Raw genomic sequence first — 24,762 nt, 5'->3', positions numbered from 1 at the left:
GCAAACTGACACAAGAACAGAAAATGAAACACAGCATATTCTCACTCATAGGTGGGTGATGAAAAATGAGAACACATGGACACAGAAAGGGGAGTACTAAACACTGGGGTCTATTGGGGGGAAAAGGGGAGGGCCAGTGGGAGGGGGAGGTGGGGAGGGATAGCCTGGGGAGAAATGCCAAATGTGGGTGAAGGGGAGAAGAAAAGCAAAGCACACTGCCATGTGTGTACCTACGCAACTGTCTGGCATGCTCTGCTCATGTACCCCAAAACCTAAAATCCAATAAAAAATTTAAAAAAAAAAAAAAAAGATGCTATGTATACCTTCCTGCATGCATAATATACTTCAATTTAACAAAAAATTACCATGAGGTATCATTTCATAGTCACCAAATTGACAAAAATCAATCTGTCGATATCAACTGTTTGAAGTGATGTGGAAAATCCAACTCTCCTAGTTAGAGTATAAACTGGTACAATCTCTTTCAAGAAAAATCCAATAAAACTGAAATCCAGAACAGAGCAATTACACCAGAGAAAGTCTTACACATGTCTGCCAGGAAACATGTATAAAAGAGATTTCAAACTCATTGATAACAATGAAAAATTGGAAATAAGCCCATCCATCAACAGGAGAATGGATACACTATTGCATGTTCATTGGGTGGTTTATCACACATTAGTTAACATAAATCATGTAGATTTGTATCACCAACATGGACATATTTCAAAAAGAATGGTGAGAAAAAAACAATTTGTAGAAAAATATAAATAACAGATTAACCCTTACAAAAACACATAAAACAGTAGTATATTTTTATGTGTAAAACAGACATGATTATGCAATATTATTTTACACATAAAATATAAAAGAACATGTAAAAATATATGAGAACATGACTGAACATATACTTATCAAAGTCATAATCGAGGTTAGCTCTGGAGAGAAATGGAATATGATAATAAGCCTTGGAAGGGGAATACAGGGCACTTGAATCTTATCTGTGATTTTTTTTAAACTGAAAAAAAAATGACAAGACATGGTAGATACATAATTGTTTAATATTTCAACATTTTCTGTACTTTCCTGGTTTAAATAAACTTTTTAAATATCCCTTTACGTTCCTTTTAAATTGATACATAACTGTTGAACCTATTTATGGCATACATGTCAATTTTCACACACATACACGATGTCTAATGAACCAATCTGCGTAACTGGGATCAAGTCAGGGTAACTGGGATATTCTAAATCCTCTCTTCTAGCTATTTTGAAATATACAACACATTGTTGTTAACTATACCCTACTCTGCTCCTGAACATTGTAACTTATTCCTTCTATCTAACTGTATTTTTGTACCTATTAACCAAATCCTCTTCCTCTCCTGCTCCCACTATCCTTACAAGATTCTGGTAATCACTATTCTATTTACCACCTCTATGAAATCAATTTTTTAGCCCCCACATATGAATGATATTTGTCTCTCTCAGCCTGGTTTATTTTATTTCAGTTAACATAATGTCCTTCATTTCCATCCATGTTGCTACAAATAACAAGATTTCATTCTTTTTTAGGCCTGAATAATACTCTTTTTTTTTTTTTAAAGATGAGGTTTCACCATGATGACCAGGCTGGTCTTGAACTCGTAACCTCAGGTGATCCACCCACCTCGGCCTCCCAAAGTGCTAGGATTATAGGCATGAGCCACCACGCCTGGCCAGGCCTGAGTAATATTCTATTGTGTATGTACCACATTTTCTTTATCCATTCATCTGCTGAGGGATACTTAAGCTGATTTCATATCTTGGCTGTTGTGAAACTGCTGTGATAAACATGAGAATGCAGGCATCTCTCTGACATACAGATTTCCTTTCTTTTGGATACATACACCCAGAAGCGGGATTGCTGGATCACGTGGCAGCTCTATTTTCAGTTGTTTGAGTCACCTTCATACAAATGAAAAATCTATGTATTCCATAGTTGCTATACTAATTTACATTTCCACCAACCATGTCTGAGCATTCCCCTTTCTCCATATCCTCCGCAGCATCTGTTATGACTCTGCAATCAGTATGCATTTTATGTGTCTTACTTTACTCATCTGCTTTCTAATTCATTACTTACCAACAAAGTAGGTATAATTCTTATTAAATTACAAAATCTTTTAACAATTTTACTTTTAAAAATCTAGAACACAGATGTAAATTTATGCTCAATTTTCACAAGTTTCAGAATAATAAGGAAACAATGTTGTTCAGGTCAGACTTCTTATAAAATATAATTTGAATATATACTCATATTATAGGTAAAAAAACTAAACTGATTCCTCTTTATCGTAGCAGTTATTATTAAAACAAGTTCACTAGTTTAGCAAGAAAACAAAGTATATCCATTGTGAAGTAATCTATTAACTTTCTTTCTTTTGTTACTTCTTTATTTGCCAATATAGTATAATAACTTGCTCGTTTTTAAATCTATGCATTTTAAATATACACACAGACACACAAATAAGGAAAAGGCAAAGAATGGGATGAGTTCCTGAGATTCACATGAGTCTGACATCAAGGCCTCTAAAGAGAAAACCCTGGTTAATTTATACAGCACTTAATCTGTGAAAGTATTGGTACTTTAACCAGAGTTCAATGCTTAGTTCTAATAACATGTATGTATTGTTTTATTCTCTTGCCCATATAAAATTTAAAACGGAAAATCAGAAATTGGAGTGAAAGCTATAAACATAATGACAGCAGCTAGATGTAAAAATTGAGGGCAAGAAGTAGCCATGCTATTTAAACCTACAACAACAAAACAAGACCACAGCAAACAGGGCAATCAAAGGCTAAAGCCCTTTGTTCTCTTCAATAGTCTGAGGCATTGCAGCAAAGGATACAGTGAAGGAGGTGTGTCTACAATTCAGTCTTTTCTTGGTAAAGGGTCAGATATGCATAACGTTCGCTCTTAGTTGTCAAGAACAAGTTAAAATACAGGTAGCATGTGCTGTTAAATGGAAGATAATATTTGCCAGATAGACTGCTGCCAAAAATGGTTAAAATGTAACATGTGGTATAAAAGCAGCTAATAAAAAGTTTGGAAAATAATTTTCCAGAGTGATGTAGTCACCAAAGATGCTAAGTCAAAGAAGCACTTATATGTAGAATTTAGAAGATGATTTGAGTAAGCCAGCTCATTTGCTCAAAAATTAAAAATCTAAAGTATATTTACTTTTCCACTGATATTTTATTACTAAATATTATCAAATAAATAAGAAATTCAGTGGTTTTCCTAATTCATAAGTATAAAATCAAAGAGCCACTGACATCCAATTTAAAAATATGCAAAAGATCTGAACAGACATTCTTCAAAAGTAGACATACAAATGGCAAACAGGTATATGAAAAGGTACTCAACATCATTGATCACCAGAGAAAAGCAAATCAAAACTACAATCAGATATCATCTAACCCCAGTTAAAATGGCTTTTATCAAAAAGACAGGCAATAACAAATGTTGGAGAGAATGTGGAGAAAAGGGAACGCTTGTACAGTGTTGGCGAGAACATAAATTAGTACAGCCACTCTGGAGAACAGTATGGAGCTTCTTCAAAAAACTAAAACTAGAACTATCATATGATCCAGCAATACCACTGCTAGGGATATACCCCAAAGAAAGGAAATTAGTACATCAAAGAGATACCTGCACTCTCGTGTTTACTGCAGCACTATTCACAATAGCCAAGATTTGGAAGCAACCTAAGTGTCCATTAACAGATAAATGGATAAAGAAAATGTGGTATACAAACTAAATGGAGTACTATTTAACCATAAAAAAGACTGAGATGCTATCATTTGCAATAATAAGAATGGAACTGGAGGATACTATGTTAAATGAAATAAGGCAGGCACCAAAAGACAAACTTCACATGTTCTCACTCATTTGTGGGAGCTAAAAATTAAAACAATTGAACTCATGAAGATAGAGAGTAGAATGATGATTACTAGAGGCTGGGAAGGATAGCAGGGGAGAGTTGGGTAGGACATGGCGATGATTATTTGGCACAAAAATATAATTAGATGCAATGAATAAGATCTACTATTTGATAGCACAACAGGGTGACTACAGTTGGTGATAATTTGTTTTTGTACAGAACTGAGGGAGTATAATTGGAATGCCTGTAACATACAGAAATGATAAACGCTTGAGATGATAGAGACCCCATTTACCCTGATGTGATTATTACACATTGTAGTCCTGTATCAAAATAACTCATGTACCCCATACATATACCTACTATCTACCCATAAACATTTTTTTAAAAAATAGAAACAAAAAGAAAAAGAAGAGCCACTCATTTGGAAAAGAATAAAACTTTTCACTATGTTGTTCTGAAAAACGGATGAAAAGACAACACAGATTTTCATATCTAAGAATTAAAGACCTACCTTTCCCACCTTGGTTCATGGCACCAGTGTCTCGTCCACACTGTCCTTTATTATTTACACCAAATGTCCACACTTCTCCATTCTTCATTAAAACACAAGTATGAGCTTTGCCCATAGCTACCTGAGTTACAAAATGGCCCTTCAAATCAGTTACCAAACCTATAAGAAAGATACAAATTTAGTAAAAACAACAAAAAGCCCTTCTGGGCCTACTAAAAGAACTACCTCAATGCAGAACTTTTTATTTCTGTGGCAAAATAACTCACGAAAATGAAAAATAAGTAGCCAAGAGACTGGCAGAGTGTCCCTGAATTAACTTTGTAACTTTGTAATGTAGTTTCAATGAATCCTAAAATATTATCATCCAGACTTGGGACACAGCTTTACTATAGCTTTCTCTCAAGCTTATTTCTCTTGAATGCTTCCTCGAGATGGTAACACCTCTCTACAGTACTCAGAAGAGTCAGAAAATCTCAAACTTTTCTGGTCTAAGTGCAAAGGAGTCCATAAATAGTTTATTTTACCTGCTTTGACCTGCCTCAGCAAAACCAAGTAAAATTCTTGCTATAGTATACTGACATGATACTGTTTATGTAGAAACCAGTAAGACTTTCTAAAACAGCATTTTTTCATCCTTTTCAACCTACAATGATTTCTTGCACAATCCAATACAAAGCTATTTTGTAAAATTCACTTATTCATATATTACTTTCATTATACTTATCATATCAAAGTGCTACCCATATTCTATTTATTATGTTTTGTATCAACTCTAAATTGACTGAAGCACCTTTAACCTTATCAAGTAGTAATAACATTAAACATCAAAGATTATTGACTATTTTTCCAATATACTTTAAAATAAAGAAAATGTTAAAGTATTTGTTTCATTTAAATTACAAATAATATCAATCTCCTATTATGCTTTGGGAAAACTATTCTACATTATTAGCTCAGCTATTACTTCCTCAAAGTGGCCTTCACTTCTACCTTATACTACTTTAGGTCTTTTTGTTAATTACATCTCAAAAATTTCCACCTTTAATATTTAGCATCTTTGAAAAAGGTAAGTATGTGTGTGTATATACAAAATGGTATTTATTATTATTAATAGTACTAGCTGACACGTTTTTAAGACCTTACCTGATGTGCAAGGCTCTGTGCTAAGCATTTCTTAAGCTCTACCTTCTATAATCTTCATAACAATTATATGAAGCAGATGCTATCATTATCTACCTTTTGCAGGTAGAAAAGAACAAAAAGAAAACTCTTAAAGATTAAGTAAACTGATACCCAGTTAAAGGTTAAGTAAACTGTTACCCAATTAAAAGTGCTGGTACCAGGAGTCCGGTGCAGTGGCTCACACCGGTAATCCCAGCACTTTGGGAGGCTGTGGTAGGCGGATCACTTGAGGTCAGGAGTTCGAGACCAGCCTGGACAACATGGTGAAACCTTGTCTCTACTAAAAATACAAAAAATTAGCTGGGCATGGTGACACATGCCTGTAATCCCAACTACATGCCTGTAATCCCAGGCTGAGGTGGGAGAATTGCTGGAACCCAGGAGGCAGAGGTTGCAGTAAGCTGAGATCGTGCCATTACACTCCAGCGTGGGAGACAGAGTGAGACTCCACTCAAAAAAAAAAAAAAAAAGTGTTGGTGCTAGGATCTGAGTCTATGTCGATAGCCATTCAATGACACTTCGCCAGTATTTAAGTTCTGTAACATCCAACTGTCTCTCAGATCCTCAAAAAGGCAGTAACCAGATCTGTTAGGTCCATCAATCACTAATGTATTATCCATGCTCAATAAATGTATGTTGAAGAAATATACAAGTTTCCATCAGCTCTACCCAGTGGATGTTAACAAGCAACAATTACACTGAACACTATTTTTAAAGTGTACAAGAGCCTATCACCAAATTTTGATTTATTCTCATAGTTGTGGCCAATTGAGAATCTAAATATTACCACATTAAGCCAGTTCACATATCATCTGGGTACCCCTTGGCTTAATAATTAATTGCTATAAATGTTCTACAGGTGTAATTTCCCCAGCATGAGACAATTACATAAATTTGTAATCATAAACTTCATTAATTCTAGTTTCCTTTTTATCAAGAAACTCAAAGGCTTTACATATTTATAGCATATAAAATCCTTCCAAGTGGGATGCCTCATTCGTTATACTCTTTATTAGCTGCTAGAAAGAATATCTAGTAATCAAATATGACAAGTTTCAGAGATTAACATTTATAAATATAAAACGATTTAGCTATTTCTACCCCTCATATCCACTTCTTAAACTTTTGTTTTATAAGTCACCCAGACACTTGAAAGTAATTCTTTAGACCCAACACTGTGCTAGGTCCTGGGGATAGAATAGTAAATCACACAGATTATCCAAGCCAAACACCCTAACGGGGGAGATAAAACACTTCAACTATTTTAAACCAGCTTTGTCACGAAAATCACCTCCCCAGGATACCACCACTGTCCCAGGGCCATGTCCCATAAGCACCTGAGTCTAGGGAAAGCATTCCACACACATCACAGCAACAGTGAAGCTTCCCTTGCCAAGCTCTATGATTAGCTCTGCATGAAACTAGGAACAGTGCTCCTAGTGACAAGATATGACAGAAAATTTCTCTTTCTAAATTTTGGAAGGAAATGTAAAAAATGTAGAGAAAGCATGCTACAAACATAAATGTTCTAGATATATCTTTGCAATACGTAACTAGTATTGAAACTTATTTGCATAAAACTTTTTTTTAAACTTACTTGAACTATCAGAGTAAATGGCATCTTTTCCAAACATGTAAAGTTCTCCATCTTTAGAAATCACAGAACTACTTCCATTATTGCAAGCTGTATATACCACAATCTTTCCTTCCATCTTAATGATCTTTTTAGGTTTATAGGGTTTTGATTGCCGTCTGCTCTTAGCTTTAAAAAATAAATTAGATTAAATCAGTACCTCTAGGTACAAATAATAATGGTTTGTATATAAAGTTCAAAGAAAAAAAACACATATTATTTGGATTTATGACACTATTTATTTATTTTCACAAAGGCCTGGGCTTCCCAGCATGTCACTTAAAATTAGTCACCCTGCTAGCCTCATCTGGTTAATTAATATTTAGGCTATCATTGCCAGATCCTCATTCCTTGAAGTACATCCAAATTCTCAGTAAGAAATATCAGTTTCCCATCGAACTCCTGAGGGACTCAATCTCTAAATTAGCTTATTGCATTATTAGCACCATTCTACTAATGCATATCTAAAATCTCCTTTTTTCCCGAATTGTAATTCACATGCATTCTTGTTATATCCTAGAAAGTAAAATAAGTTCCTCATTCATTCAACACATTTTATTAAGCAGTTACATCAAGTCAATGAGATATTATAAGGAAGGGAGATATATATATGGAAGGAGAGTGAATAATTTTAAATGTGGTGACTCGAGCAGCCTCTGCTCTCAAAAGCTAAATCCTTGAGCTAAGCAAAATATCAGAAACATCAACCAACCAGCTGTTCCTTCAGTCAACCCCAGTCCCTGCATGTCTTTCAGAATAAAAACATATTGCTTCTGTGCTGGGACTTAAAATACTCTACTTTTCATATGACATGATACACATACACACACACACACACACACACACACACACCCCACATACATATTTATACACATACATACACTACAACTACTTTAACTGGTGCCCAAAGACGGACAAGGTCCTCTAAATGCCAGAAGAAAAATTATTCTGAGAGATAACAATATACTTTATAGCTACTTTAAGGGACTTTTCCGAATAATTTTTATTTTCACATTATTTTTATATTATGTGTTGGCTTTACAATCTAATCCCTATGTTACTCCAATGTGTTAAAATGTATAAAGTATGTGAGAAATCATAAAAAGAGAAAAATGACACTTTGAGGGAGACTGAATGGAAACATAAGAAATGTAAGACATAAACAAAATTATTTTCTTTTTCATTGCTTAGCAATGATTCCATCATAGAGAAATAACACCAAAAACAGTAATCCAATCTAGGCATAGTGGCTCATGACTGTTATCTCAGCACTTTGGGAGGCTGGCAGATTGCTTGAGTGCAGGAGTCTGAGACTAGCCTGGGAAACATGGCGCAACCCCATCTCTACAAAAAATACAAAAATTAGCTGAGCAGGGTGGCATACGCCTATAGTCCCAGCTACTCGTGAGGCTGAGGTGGGAAGATCACTTGAGCCCAGTGGGTCAAGGCTGCAGTGAGCTGCAGTCACACTACTGCACTCCAGCCTTGGTCACAGAGGAAGACCCTGTCTCGAAAAACACAAAAACAAAACAGTAATCCATAGCCGACACTATCACAAAAGATTATATAAAGTTTACCTTCATTCTGAGGTATACATTCCTTCCAAAGTTTTAGGTTTCCTAAAATCATCTCTTGCAACAAATACGTTTTTTAAAATTACTGATATAAAATAAGCATATACTCTCGGATGAATAGCCACGTTCCCATAAAGCATAAAAACTCATAAATATGAACTTTAGAACAAAATTAGCAAGCACTTTTTTTTAATGAACAGTAACCCACTGCCTTTAACCAAATACGTCCCAATTTAAAATCTTCTATTAACTTGGTGAGGTTAGTGTTGCCAAAATTAATAAACTGTATGTTAATAAAGTTTTATTTTTACTAAATGCATAGTTGATCACTCAACTTACTTGATTCTCCATCTTCTCCTTTACTAGCAGATCCCGTAAAGAATATGCTCCCATCTTCTGCAACTAAAAGGGCATGAGAGCCATCATGTCCAACTGAGAAGTGTACTATCTTTGGAGATTTTGTAATTGGTAGCTCAACCCATTTTCCTGCAGAAGGACCACCTTGTTTGATTCCAAGACTCTGGTATTTGCCAGTGTAATATATCTTATGTATTCAAAAAAAAAAAAAAAAAAGAATTACAGGGCTTTTTGGAATAGTTCATCAGGTTTCACATGAAGAAAAAAAAGGACATCCATATTTATTGAAAAACAAAATTCACACACACAAAAAAACTTTTTACACTACTCAACTTCCAGGAGCTGAGCAAGAAATATGCATATTTTGCCAAGAAGACACAGTTCATAATAGTTTTTTCATATCTACTCAGAATATTCATATCCATAATCCAGAATATATCTATCCAGAATATTCATATTTTTTCAAATTTGTATCTATTTCCATAAATATACTTCCTATTTAGATGAGTAGGAAATTGATAAAAATTTTAATTCACTTTTCCCTATTGTAAAAACTTATATATAAACATACTGTATTTTCCTAATGCTTTTAAATTGTACAGTTCTTTTAATTACCTTACTTTCTCTTCATACCCACTAGAGAAGAAGCTTCCATCGCTATAGACTGAACTGTACAATCTGTAAGTTAATCATACACACTACTTCCTCCAACTCATAGTCTATACATTTCTATATATTTACAGAAATTTGCAATGAATATCCATCCTACTCATCAAAATAAATGTAAAACATAAATGCATCCCTACTCAAGGAATCAGAGTTCCATAAGTTAAAATCTATAAAACATAACGTTTATTAAGTTTTATACTATTAAATGTCACCATTTTGTTTCATAACACAGGCATACCTCAGAGATATTGCAGGTATGCCTACAATTTCGACCACACTGTAGGCTATTAAGTGTGAAATAGCAAGATGTCTGAAGAAACAATGTATACATTTTGGTTAAAAAATACTTTATTACTAAGATATGTTAACAATCATAGAGCCTTCAGTAAGTTGTAATCTTTTTGCCAATGCAGGGTCTGGCCTCAATATTGATGGCTGCTGACTGCTTGCTGTAGGATGGCTGTGGCAATTTCTTAATGAAGTTTGTCACATGAATTGACTTTTCCTTTCATGAAAGGTTTCTCTGTAGCATGTGATCCTGTTTGATAGCATTTTACCTAAAGTAGAACTTCTTTCAAAACTGAGGTCAAGCTGCTGCTTTATCAACTTAGTATGTTTAATATTCTAAATCCTTTGTTGTAATTTCAACAATGTTCACAGTATCTTCACAAGAAGTAGAGTCTATCTTAAGAAATAACTTACTTTGCTCATCCATAAGAAGCAACTTTCTTTTTCAAGTTTTGCTATGAGATTGTAACAATTCAGTCATACCTTCAGGCTCCATTTCTAATTCTAGTTATCTTTCTATGTCTACCACAGCTGCAGTTACTTGCTCCAATAAAGTCTTGAACCCCTCTCGAGTCATCCATGACAGCTGGAATCAACTCTTTCCAAACTCCTGCTAATGCAGCTATTTTGACCTCCTCGTATGAATCATGAATATTCTTAACAGAATCTAGAATGTTACATCTTTCCAGTTTTTCAACTTACTTTGCCAAGATCCATCAGAGCATTCTCTGTCTATGGCAACTCTAGACTTATGAGATATGGTTCTTTAAGAATAACACTTGAAAGTTAAATTACTCCTTGATCTATGTGTTGCAGAACTGATACTGTGTTAGCAGGCGTAAAGAAACATTAATCTCCTTATACATCTCCAACAGAGCTCTTGGCTAACCAGGTGCATTGTGACTGAGCAGTCATATTTTGAAAGGAATCTTCCTTTCTGAGCAGTAGGTCAGAAAGCTTAAAATAATCAGTAAACCATGCTGTATATGTGCTGTCATGCAGGTTTTGTTGTTCTATTTATGGAAAACAAGCAGAGTAGATTTAGCATCATTCTTAAAGGCCCCAGGATTTTCAGAATAGTAAATGAGCACTGGATTTAACTTAAAGTCACCAGCTGCATTAGCCCCTAACGGGAAAGTCAGACTGTGCTTTGAAGCTTTGAAGGCAGGCATTGTCTTCTCCTCTCTAGCTATGAAAGTCCTAGATGGCAGCATTTTCTTCCAATAGAAGACTGTTTTATTTACACTGAAGATTTGTTTAGTGTAGCTACCTGTATCAAAACGTGCCGCAGCTTCTCCATCAGTACTTGCTGCTACACCTTCCACCTTCATGTTAGGGAAATGGCTTCTTTCTCTCTTTTGTTGAGGCGGAGTTTCGCTCGTTACCCAGGCTGGAGTGCAATGGCGCGATCTCGGCTCACCGCAACTTCCACCTCCTGGGTTCAGGCAATTCTCCTGCCTCAGCCTCCCGAGTAGCTGGGATTACAGGCGTGCGCCACCATGCCCAGCTAATTTTTTTGTATTTTTAGTAGAGACGGGGTTTCACCATGTTGACCAGGATGGTCTCGATCTTTTGACCTCATGATCCACCCACCTTGGCCTCCCAAAGTGCTGGGATTACAGGCGTGAGCCACCGCGCCCGGCCCGGCTTCTTTCTTTCAACCTCATCAATCAATCTCCACTTGCTTCAAACTTTTCTGCTATAGCTTCGCCACCTCTTAGCCTTCATAGAACTGAAGGAAGCTGGGGGCATTGCTCTGGATTAGGCTTTGGCTTAACAGAAGGTTGTGGCTGGTTTGATCTATCTAGAGCACTAAAATTTTCTCCATAACACCAACAAGACTGCTGTGCTTATCATTCGTGTGTTTGCTGGAGTAGCACTTTTTAATTTCCTTCAAGAACTTTTCCTTTGCATTCACAGCTTGGCTAACTGTTTGGTGCAAGAGGCTTTTCAGCCTATCTCGGCTTTCAACAGGTCTTCCTCCCTAAGCTTAATCATTTGTAGTTTTTGACATAAAGTGAAAGACAGGTGACTCTTCCTTTCATCTGAACACTTAGAAGCCATTGTTAAAACTATTAATTGGCCTCATTTCAATACTGTTGTATCTCAAGGCCTGAGGAGAGGCAGAGAGATGGAGGACTGGCTGGTCAGTATAGAAGTTAGAATACACAAATTTATCCATTAAGTTTCCTGTCTTCTAAAGGCACAATTCATAGCACCCTAAAGCAATTACAACAGTAACATCAAAGATAATAGATCACCATAACAGATATAATAAAGAAGTTTGAAATATTTGAGAATTACCACAATATGACACAGAGACACAAAGTGAGCACATGCTGTTAGAAAAACGGTGACAACAGACTTGCTCAACTCAGGATTGCCACAAACCTTCAATTTGTAAAAAGTGCAATTATTTGTAAAGTGCAACAAAACTAAGCACAATAAAATGAGGTATGCCTGCACTGTTTCCAACATGAATGAAATTTGATCTCATAAAAAATTTTAAACCAAAAGTTAAAAGATGATTATCCTTAAACATGTAAACTATATAAACGAATCAACAGACTGTAATCTCTTAAATCAGAGAATGCTAATTTTTAATCCAAAAACTTACCTTTCCATTTGCTGTTTTCATTAGCGCAAACTCTCGTCCTGCACCAAGAATTGCTGACTCCTCATCAAATCCTGTACCTGAAATACAGCCAAGACTAGTAGATACTACTGCATTTCTAATATGAAGAATTCTAAGTACAGCATGTATTATTTTGAGTGATTGCAATGTCAATTCAATATCACTAAAAAATAAAGATGACGAAATGTCATATGCTCAAATTTTTTAAAATATTAATAATAGGTACAGTATTCCAAGGGAAGATAAAGTTATCATAATCTATTTTTCTTGTTCCAAGCCAGTAGCAAATTAATTTTTTAAATATACAACAAAAATTTTTAAAAATTCAATGTTAGCAATATTCCTTGAATTAGTGTATAAATGCCCATATTTTTATTGAGCATTTATTAGGTGCCAGGCATTATCCAGTTCAAAAATTTATCTCATTTGATTCTCACAACTATACCACTTGGTTTACAAATAAGCAAATATAAAGGTTGGAGAGATTAGACCAGACAGAGTCAAATGAGCTAGGAACAATGCCATGTAGATATTTGAATTAAAGTATTTCAAATTCTCTGCCTATTTTTTTTTCTGCAGAAGAACATTATATTTAGCTACTCCATAAATATGTGCATGTATATATATATATATGCACGTACATACACAGATCCTTATGCATATTTTCAAATTGTAAAACTATGAGTAACTGTAACTTTACATATGGTACATTTTACGATTTTGTCCAGCTATACAAACTACTACTTTATGGGCTTTTAAAATTTCAAATCTATAATTTCAATTGGATATTTTTCTTGGGAAGAATTATAAAAATATCACATAATTAGAATACATGAAGTAAAGCACTAATGCCAAATTTATTAAATGTAATGAGATAACAGTCTAAAAAGGTAGATTTGCAAAGAACCCTACAAGTTATGGAAGGTCACATTAAACCTGGAGCGGCATGGCAAACCAAAACTAAAACTCTCATGAGAGCTCATGATCCTAATTACTTTTACAACATTACAAGAGTAAATAATCTCAGCCCAAGAAATACTCTGTGGTTGTCTGTATTGCTCTATTGAAATGAAACATTGCTGATCCATGTGTAAGGCCAATTACTATTTTCACAATCTATGAGATCATTCTATAGTTACCCTGAAAATCTGTTAAAGTAAAAATGTACAAATTTCAACGCGAGAACTATGTATATTGTTGTAATAGCATTTACAACATAAGTTTTCAAATTTTTAAATAGTTAAATAATGATGGAGCATATAAACTAACGACATTCACCAATACCCATCCATAATTCTCAGTAAAGTTTATTTTCTTTTGCTCTATTCAAAACTAAAATGAGAAATTATTAGTCAATTCCTTAGAATGGTCTTCAAATATCATACTTTGTTTACAGGCCATATTTCGTAGTTATTTATTCAAATTCATTCAAAATTGTCCTTTATATTAATAGTCACACACAAAAGAGCTGCTAAAATATAAGCTGAACTGGTGAAAACACAATGTTCATTTCTAAGAGAATTAAAAAACTAAAAATTAAAATACAGGAAAAACGCTTAATTTGTTATCTTACTTATAATATGCAAGTCCTTTTCCAGATCGAATAAAGAGATACCACAGGCATGTAAGCATTTTCTGGCCAGTTTAAGTTGTAATTCTTGTTGCAGAACAGGTTCAGTGCTTGTGGCAAATATTCTGACAACAAAGCCATCCTAAGAAAAATAAAACATCCACAGCATTACATTATATAAAGAGGTCGTTCAAGGCTCTACAGTCTATCTAGTAAAAACTAAATAATTTAAGGAAAAGGAATTCCATTTACAGTAGTTAAGATGCAAGGTACTTACATCTCTTGAAGCAGCTATCTGATTAATATATTCTCCATCAGTGAATAAAATATTTTGACCTTCAGTGTGGCAATCTGTGCAAAAGGAAGAAAAAGTACTTCTATTACAATACAAGCAAACATCTCACAAAATGAATTTACTCCTCTGTTGAAGTCAAAATGAGAGTTCTCCACGTAATAAGGATAAACTTAAACTCAAAAGGAGACTGTGCTTTTTAATAAAGAATTACAAATTAGCAGAGACTAAAGAATTCAACTAATCATTCTTATTACATTTTTGCTTATATCTATAAATCTTCCATAACCAAGGACCTGAGATCTCACCTAATTTCAAAGTGAATTAGTATTAGATATAATCTGATAGTTCACATGCACCACGATGAACAAACTATAATGTTGGTTACAATCATTTCAATACAATCACATGCAACAGAGGCAACACTCTTCTCTCAGACATACATCACAGTCATTAGTGTCACAGAAAAATACAGACCTAAAGCTTCTGTATTTAAGGTCTATTGTGTCCAACTACAGATATCCCTTGCTTTATAAAATGGATGATATTCAAAACCAGTTGTACATTTCCCACTTAGAAATTTTAGCATTTAGTGTGCTCTAAACTTTTTAAATGTTTGTCCAACACAGAGCAGACAAATATATGCTTATTTATTTATTTTTGTCTCAAAGCAGTCACGTATCTTGGCTAGAGTACCATATTTCATCAATACTGTATGTATCTCCATAGAATAGTACATCATATACTTTGAACAAAATAATGCACAAGCTCAATTGTAACAAGGGATACCAGTATTACAGTAGGACCACAGGAATATGTGTTAGTGATTGCTACTAAATAACACAAAACTACAAGCAAAATCAACATCTAAGTGTAAATTCTATCCTTTTGGAAACACAAATTTTCAGCAAGCAAGTATAAAAGCACGCACACACATACTTCCCAAAATAACTGCAGAGAACTAGGATGAATCTCTCCATTATTCACAATACCAAAAGAAAAATTAACATTTCATTTCTAGTTGTACCTGAATCAACAAAACATAAAATTCTGATTTTGGAATGCAGTAATGGAGCCCATCCGAATAAGCTGGATTACTCTATTTCTTTGCCCAGAGCTTCATACTAGCATACTTCCTTATCATAAATATGCAAAACACAGGCAGACCCTTACCAAATAGAGAATTCAGGGATCACAAACTGGAAATAGAAACTGGGAGACAAGGCCCACTGGTAGCCCAAGAGACTTGGTAATCAAAGAGAGGAGAAATCAAAAGAAAGAGTTCCTAGTCCACTGTACAGAATACAAAGAGGTGCAAGAAAGATGCTTCTCAAGCTCTAAGCAGTAAGATTTTAAACTAAAAAGCAAAGAAGAAAAACTCATTATAATTTCAGATAAATGCAGGGTTGAGGAGTGAAGCGGCGCAAGAAGAGTAGCAAAAAGCCTCATGCTCTGAGGCAACCTGTCACCAGACATGGAGAGAAAATGAGATAAAGACACAATCTATAAGGTCAGCCGAGGTTTAAAGAATAAAATGACAATTATTATGAAAAAAAGTATGTTTTAAATTCAACAAAACTAGGTTGAAATACTTTTTAAATAAACTATTCTGTAAGACAAGCTGGAACATGAAGCTCAAGGAATTACCTGATTCATGTCAACTTGAAACACAGTATTCATTACCATCTATAAACCTGACAATTTACTTCTGCTCCTTGATTGGAAAGCTACAGAGCAGAGTTGTCCCTGCCTAGGAAAAACAAAAAATGCTATTTAATGATAATTCAGTCCAGGTCCCAAAGAAATAAGAAAATGACAAAAGGCTTCTTTAGGCTTGAGGGAGGAGACTTCTACCAAGTGATTTCAAGATTTTCTCTTTATCCTTTCTTTATCCATCATGTAATATTTTAAGATTGTATCTTCAGGAGTATATCAAGCAACATTCACCAGTTCTGAAAACAAACATGGGACTATCTTCCCAAAGTTTGGTTCATTCTTCACCATTGATACAGCACACACTTATAAAACACATAAAGCCACACTTGTGTTGTTCAAAGTTGGATTTCACAAGTTAAACGAAGCAAAGGGATTTAAACTGAATAAAGACATTAATGAGTAATTTTTTATCAAGACATGAAAAACAAAACAGCTTCAGGCATATATTTTCAAATTGTCTTCTCAGTCACAGTCTCTATTAAATGTACAGGGTTTCTCAGAAATAAATCCTTTATATTAATACCCATCTGTTATAGCGGAGGGGATGTGACAATTTAGAATTTTTCTTCTACATCAGTATCCTACAATGACTTGCACAAAGACAGCACAATAGGAATGCTCATTACAGTGTAATTTATATAGCAAAAAACTGGAAGGCTTTCATTCCCAAACATTAACCAATGGAATATATTTTGTAACATTTAAGTGACATTGTAGAAGACTATTTAATGACCTAGAAATATTTTCTGACTGTTAAGTGAAAGAGATAGATTTTAAAAAGCAATATATAGAATATGATCATACTTTTTTACAAGTACGGACATATACACACAGGAAAAATACGAGAAGGATATTTACCAATATGTTCATAGTGTTTATATATGGGAAGTAGAATTATAATTATTTCAATTCATTCTTTTATGTTCATATGATTTTTATACAATAAACATGATTATTACTTTTAATATACATATAAATATGTGGCTGAGTGTGCATGTTACTAAAAAGTATTTTTTAATATTATTATTGTCATTATTATTATGACCAAAGACATGGCCCAGGACTTGTAATGAAACAAAACAAAACCCTGCAGACATATCTGATAATAGATGGTTATTTACAAAATGATTTTATTACGTCCTCTGCTTTCCAAAGCTGCTCCATTTCTGAAATGGACATGAACTGTGGTATTTAACAGAGTGTCATGCACACTAATTTGTATCTATGTATAGGTAGTAAGGTTCAAATAAATGTTTGATGAAGTTATGAAAACTGTATTTAAAAATTAACATGTAGCCTGGGAGGAATTATTCTTCTCAACCCACTCTTCAGAAGTAGCTCTCACTTTCAGATAGTCAAGTACTTACAAGTAATACTGCTTACTATAAAATTATTGACATACACATTAGATATTCAAGATTTTAATATGAACAGCTTCAGAAAGTATCAACACTGTAAGCAAATTCAAAGACCTTACAAGAAAGGATATGCATTTTTCCAGCATTTGACAAAATTTGAGACTTACTGCCTCAGAATTTAGCAGTGATTTAAGTGAATATATAAAGGCCTCAAAATTAAAGCAAAATAAACTGTGCCCAAAGACCATTATCAAAGCATTATTAAGATGCATAAAAAGTGTAAATGATGAAATTAAAAAAAAATTCCTGACCCACCCTAAACTCTCTGTCTCTGAAATCCCTTTAAAATAAATAAAATAAAAATAAGGAGGAAAACCCAATTGCACTGTTGTTAAAGTAAAAATAAACAGAAGTTTCTTTATACTGGGTCATGTGAGAGCCAGAGTCCTGATTTTATAAGAACAACACAGTAACATCAACCCACTAATTCAGCAACTGAGAAAATCTTGGTGGGGTGAGATCAGAGATCAGGCCATAGATGGCCAAGTTTAAAAACAAATATTAAAACTTGTTATACTATATTTCTATGTCTATTGTTTTCACATGCATTAACTTTATGTAGACTATAAATTGCTTTGTATGTCAAGACTTTTAAAACCCTTTTATAAATAAGCACTATTACTTCCTAATCATTCTTTACGTGTTTAAATAGCCTAACATGCACATTTCTTAAAATAGCTTGTGGTAAAAAAATGACTATTTGAAACATACCTGGTAACATTACAGTACCATCTTGCTCCAGTGTTTCAGGGCTTATCCTTATGGCTGTCATGCTGTGGTTATTCACATCTCTATATAATAAATAACCCTGATAACAGCAAAAAATTTGCCTGTTAAAATATTTATTACTAATTCAGCAGAAACAGCAGCCATACAGTTCCACACTACAGGTTTCTGAAGTACAATAATACGTCAATATTGATGTCTAAAAGATATTAAAGATTAAAAATATAAGAACATCCCTCTCAATTAGAGGAAAAGTCATATATTATTGAGAATTGATTTAACATATTCCCAGAAACATAATTTTTTTAAAGAAAGGAAGAAAAATAAAGAAAAGAAGAAAGAAAAAGAGAGAGAAAAAAGAAAAAAAAGAATAAAAGAGAGAAAGAAAGATCCCAGAAACATAATTAGGTATACTGAACTGGATAGTAACAGGTACGAACATTTTATTCAAAATGACCTTATCACTTGCCAAGTAAATAATATAAATGATCACTGTTACTTTAACAAATAATATAAGAAAAATTAAGTATTGAGTTTGCTATTTGAAAATGAATAGCATATGGTTTTAGGTGGTATGATATGCCATTGATATATTTTCCACAGCATTATTTCTGAGATAAAACACAGTAGAGTAGCAAATAAAAATTTCATGATATATTTTAAACTAGGTTAAACTTTTAAGAGACAATCACTGAGAAACTCATTTGTTATTTAAAATTTAATTTCAGGCCGGGTGTGGTGGCTCAAGCCTGTAATCCCAAGACTTTGGGAGGCTGAAGCAAGTGTATCCCCTGAGGTTAGGCATTCGAGACCAGCCTGGCCAACATGGTGAAACCCAGTCTCTACTAAAAATACAAAAATTAGCTGGGCGTGGCAACAGGCACCTGCAATCCCAGCTACTTGGGAGGCTGAGGCAGGAGAATTGACTGAACCTAGAAACGGACGTTACTGTGAGCCAAGATCACAACATTGCACTCTAGCCTTGGTGACAAGAGGAAAACTACATCCCCCCACCCCCCAAAAAAACAAAAAGTTTTAAATTCAAAATCTCCCCAATAGTTGCTACAGTAGAATTATTCTCAATGTAACAATAACAATTTCCATAGTTTTCAAAGTGCTTTCCAGTATCTTTAATCATTTGATGCTGACAAATCTCATGAACTCAGCAAGGCGGCATGCAGGGAAATCTTTATTCTCTATCCTTATACAAGAGAACTTGGGCTTCACTGCCCAGGTGGGTATTGTATAGAAAAAAACATTTCTAGCCCCTCTTGTCTATCCTTCATTTGCTTTTCTCCATAAGAGTAGTAGTAATGTATCCATCTGGCTGCTGACCTCCTAAAAGGCTGACACTCATCTGGCTATGTTGGTCAGGAGATAAGATCACAGCATTAAGAAAGACACACCCGCCCAGGGCTTTTCTCTCTTGTGAGTCTCTGCATATTCTCCATGCAGGTAGCTGTCTACTGAGCAGGACAAACACTGTTTCCTAGAAAGTACTGAATCTAGACTAAAACGAAAGAATTTGTGGTAAGAAACCCTAATTTGGCCTCAGGTCATGTAGACATTTCCAATTAAAACGTACTAATGAGGCTGGGCAGGGTGGCTCAGGCCTATAATCCTAGCACTTTGGGAGGCTCAGGCATGTGGATCACTTGAGGTCAGGGGTTCAAGACCAGCCTGGCCAACACAGTGAAAACTTGTCTCTACTAAAAATACAAAAAATTAGCTAGGCGTGGTGGCATGGGCCTGTAGTCCCAGCTTCTCAGGAGGCTGAGGCACAATCACTTGAACCCAGGAGGCAGAGGTTGCAGTGAACTGAGATTGTGCCACTTGAACCCAGGAGGCAAAGGTTGCAGTGAGCTGAGATTGTGCCACTTGAACCCAGGAGACAGAGGGTGCAGTGAGCTAAGATTGTGCCACTACACTCTAGCCTTGGTGACAGAACAAGAGTCTGTCTCAATTTTTTTTTAAAAATGTGCTAATTATAAAGGTCGTCTTCAATTCTTATCTAGAAGCTCATTTAAACAAGAACTCTAAAGAAGGTATGTTTATCCCTTAAAGCTAAATAACAGAGGACCAAGTAAGTTAACTGAGTTGTCCAGTCTTACAGCTAGTAAGAAGCAGGGCCAGAACTAAAATGGAACCTCTTGTGAGTTCTGAGCCAGGGTAGTTTATATTACACTATACAATTGTTATGGCCTTATTAGTAAAAATATCTCATTTCAGTTTAAATAGAAGTGATATTATTGATTAAACAAGGACAAATCACATTTTTAAAAGATAAGAAAATTTTGGTTAATTGTAGATATTTTCTTACCTGAGCATACCCTAACCAAGACTTTTTTTCTTTTCTGTTTCTGATGCGGGATGTGGAATTGTATATATGGCCCTGAAAAATAACAAAAGTTAGTCTATCAATGGTTTCATAATTAATAGTCAATGAAAAATAATGCAAATAGGTGAATATTTAATGCATGCATTTCAGTTATGGTTTTCAAATAAATATTACTACATCCAAATTAGATTGTATACTAGAAATGAAACTAGAAACACACAGAACAAAATTCATTATGGTTATAACTCTGTATAATTAAAGAACTGTAAAGAATCACTTTACCCTAACTGTTCCACTGTATCCAGAGCCTATTTTATATAATCCATCCTTGCATAACAGATAAAGAAAAAATCCATCATTCTGAAGTAGACATTGGTCATCTTCATCAACAGATATTTCTTTTAATGGCCACTTGTGCATTAAAGCTGCTTTCTTAATGCCATTACTAAACCAGTCTTGAATTTGAATTTTTCCCACCAAAACTGCTTGTACGCTTCTCTGTAGCGAATTTAGAATTGTTGGCACCTGGTCAAAAGAGAAGAAAAATGTGAAAAAACATTTTTAAATGTTACAAACACAAGACAAAGATACTTTGGTAATAGATCATCATTTATAAGACAATAAATTGTTCAGAATGATATTTCGCATGCCAGCAAAAAGTACCAACTAAAAGTTCATCTAAAAGATGCAAATTTCAAGCAAGGCAGACTTCCTTACTCTTGGGATTCCATGTCTTCACCAACTCCATAAAATCTTGGCCATTATTTCAAGTACTCTATCTCCACAAATCTATTATTGGCTTGTGGAACTCAGATTGTTATTACATTAGATTTTCTCAGTCTCGATTCATGTTTTTTTTATTTTATCTCCCACATTTCTCTCCTTGTCTCTCTTCTGCACTCTAATTTCTTCCTCTTTATCTTTCAGTTCGCCATCTCCATCTTCAATCATATTATACAATAGTTAACCCATTATAAGTTTCTAATGTAAATTATTTTTCATTTCTAGGAATTCAATTTATTTCTTTTCCTAATGTCTGACAACTTTTTATATTCTCACTTGTTAATCACACTTTTGATATTTTCTTTTATTCCTTTAACTATACTTTATATATTCATACACGTACACATTCTATATCAGATAATTTCAATATCTAAGGATTTGGCAGGATTGATTATACCCTAGTTGTTTCTGCTAACTCTCAATAATGGTGCCTTTTTTATTAATTTGTTTCTGAGCTCAAATGCAATAATGTTTTATCTGCAGAATGCCTTTGAAGTTGAGAGTTCAACCCGCAAGAAACAATTTCAGTCTCCTTCAACATGGCACCTAGCAGTACTACCATGTCTACCCTGCTTTCAACTCCCTGTTAAGCGCTTTGGAATAGACAAGTCATATGAATTTGGGTGCCAAAACAAATCTGAGATGTGAAGAGTTATACACATTGATATGGTTTGGTTGTGTTCCCACTCAAATCTCATCTTGAAGGGGCCTAGTGGAAGGTAACTAAATCACATGCACAAGTCTTTCCTGTGCTGTTCTCATGGTAGTGAATAAGTCTCATGAGATCTGATGGTTTTATAAAGAGTAATTCCCCTGAAAAAGCTATCTTTGCCTGCTGCCATCCATGTAAGATGTGACTTGCTCCTCCTTGCCTTCCACCATGATTGTGAGGCTTCCCCAGTCATGTGGAACTGTAACTCCATTAAACCTCTTTTTTTTTTTTTGTATATTGCCCAGTCTCGGGTCCGTCTCTATCAGCAGCATGAAAATGGACTAATACACACATTCTCAGGGAAAGCTTTTCTCCCTCTACCAATAGTCAGGCCAGGAGAGTTTTGTGAAATGAAGTTGGCATATAAAAGGCCAAATCATGAAGAGCATCATAAGCCATGTTAAGGTAATGGGCTTTAATACGGTGTTTTGGCTACAGTCGAGGATGTAGTGATGTGACAGGTATATAGAGAACCACAGCTATTGATTCAGAGCACCAAGTAGTTTTGTGTAGTCTAGTTGTTGAATATAATATTGGAGACAGATAAGCCCTTGAGTCCTATCTCTGTTATTTGCCAGCTCTCTATGCCATACCTAGCTATACTATTTGCCAGCTCTCTATGCTGTAGCTATACAAAACTTGTTTCAGCTTTCAAAAATTCCACTCTTACTCTCACCTCCATGTCTTAGCATGTGGATACCTAGAACACTCTCTCTCTACACCACCAACACCAACAATTTCTCCTGGCTAATTTCAATTCATTGGTTAGATCTCACCTCATATCCTCTGGGACACTTTCCATGAACATAGTTCATGTAGTCCTGCTATGAGCTCTAATGGCAGTCCTAAGTCTCTATATAAAAACAAATCACATCAAAATTCATAAGCTCATATGTTGGTAGTCACTATGCTATTAAAATCCGGTATATGGTATCTGAATACTTGTGCTATTTTATTACAATTTTTAAAATATTTGTATATTTTAAAGATATATTTGAACATTTGCCAAACTCTGAAAGCATGCCTACAGAACACAGCTTGAAAACCACTGTATTAGAACAACTGCAAAATAATTAGGGACTATAGAAAGGGACAAAAGGATTCTAAACAAGGCAGAAAGAAAGGGAAGAACAGAAAACTAGAGTAAGGGAATGGCTCATGTTTGACCAAGAGAGTCAAGATCACTGAATAAGACAGAAAATGAACAATATCCTCCTTTTGCTATCTTTGATCTGCTAATAACAGGATTCAGGCACCCCTTCCATCTGCTCTGGGGTTGCCCAAGGGGCCAGAGAAGAGTAGACAGTCAGGTCTTGAAATCATAACTTCTTTCTCAATTTGCAGAGCCTTCCCAAATAATTATGTCAATTTTGTCTATAAGAAGGATTATTTTTCCCACCACTAAAATGGTGACGAGCTTATTTGTTCCACAACTGAATACTAAAAGCCTAAAATGTTACATACATAGCTGAAGCAACTCATAAACAAATCAATTCATAAAAAATCAAAACTATGTCAGATTGATAACATATCTTTTTCTTTCAATAGAGAAAAGATAATTAAAACTATGAAGGAATTCCATGCTAAAAAATTCAGGGAAAGATGCTAAGAGGGGAGAACGCAGAGAGCAAAACAACAGTAAGGAAAGAGAAGGCGATGATGTTAACGCAAAGACCAGCTTAAAGATTTAAGAGGTCTGGACAAAGTTAATTTTATTATATTTAAAGCTTTAGAGTTAAACAAACATATCACTTAGCCGAAATACTGTAGATTATTTATATATCAATCTTGGATAGATCAAGCTACTATAATGAGCGAGAAAAAGCAGGATTCCTACTGACAGAAATTGAGATGAAACTGCGACTTGGCATCTTATAAATTTTTAAGCAGATGTAAACATGAAATACCTGAATAGTTTGGCAAGCATGGCTTCCATTGTTGGTGAGGATAGCAGAGATGGCCTGAAGTGTCCTTCCTGTTTCTCCCCAAGAAGCCACCAGACTAAAGAGGCAAGCGCAGGAAAGTGCTGTTAAGGACTGTCCTGTGCTGTCATTCATCCCAGTACTTCGAACAGTGATTTCCAAAAGAAGCTGGAAGAGAGACTCTGTGGATAAAATAGAATTCAATTATACTCATCCAACATACAGAACATTATATGCGTATATTTATTTATTTTAATTTTGTCTCATTATAAACAAAATTTAAGGCATCCAGAACAATTACTCTGCATTAGTTTCTCTCTACTCTTTTTCCCCAAAGTTAAAATATTTATGGAACAAGGGCCTTAAGGAACATTCAGCTCAACTCCTTATTTTTCTAAGTAAAAAAAGGAAATCTAAGGTCATTTAAAACAAGCTTGCTTAGAGGCATTCACATACTCAAGAAACACATCTTATCAAATAATAGACTACTTACCATACTTACTCTTT

At 34.6% G+C, this 24,762-nt stretch overlaps 1 protein-coding gene across 50 annotated transcripts in view; it reads right to left on the bottom strand.

Moving 5' to 3' along the window:
- MYCBP2 (MYC binding protein 2) overlaps positions 1–24,762 on the bottom strand; it is a 286,856-nt gene that overhangs the window by 211,001 nt on the left and 51,093 nt on the right. For all 50 annotated transcript variants that reach the window (XM_054252281.2, XM_054252282.2, XM_054252292.2 and 47 more), the window contains exons 5-14: positions 24,241–24,437; positions 21,121–21,363; positions 20,821–20,892; positions 18,486–18,582; positions 14,626–14,699; positions 14,352–14,490; positions 12,761–12,837; positions 9,169–9,373; positions 7,220–7,384; positions 4,441–4,599 (exon numbers count right to left, since the gene is read on the bottom strand). In XM_054252281.2, the coding sequence (XP_054108256.1) occupies positions 4,441–4,599; positions 7,220–7,384; positions 9,169–9,373; positions 12,761–12,837; positions 14,352–14,490; positions 14,626–14,699; positions 18,486–18,582; positions 20,821–20,892; positions 21,121–21,363; positions 24,241–24,437 (1,428 nt within the window). The remainder of the gene's footprint in view (positions 1–4,440; positions 4,600–7,219; positions 7,385–9,168; positions 9,374–12,760; positions 12,838–14,351; positions 14,491–14,625; positions 14,700–18,485; positions 18,583–20,820; positions 20,893–21,120; positions 21,364–24,240; positions 24,438–24,762) is intronic.

The sequence above is a fragment of the Callithrix jacchus genome, chromosome 1 (assembly GCF_049354715.1).
Source record: "Callithrix jacchus isolate 240 chromosome 1, calJac240_pri, whole genome shotgun sequence".
Taxonomy (NCBI): domain Eukaryota; kingdom Metazoa; phylum Chordata; class Mammalia; order Primates; family Cebidae; genus Callithrix; species Callithrix jacchus.
Note: the sequence above shows the minus strand (reverse complement) of the source record. Positions and strands in the feature narration are given on the sequence as shown.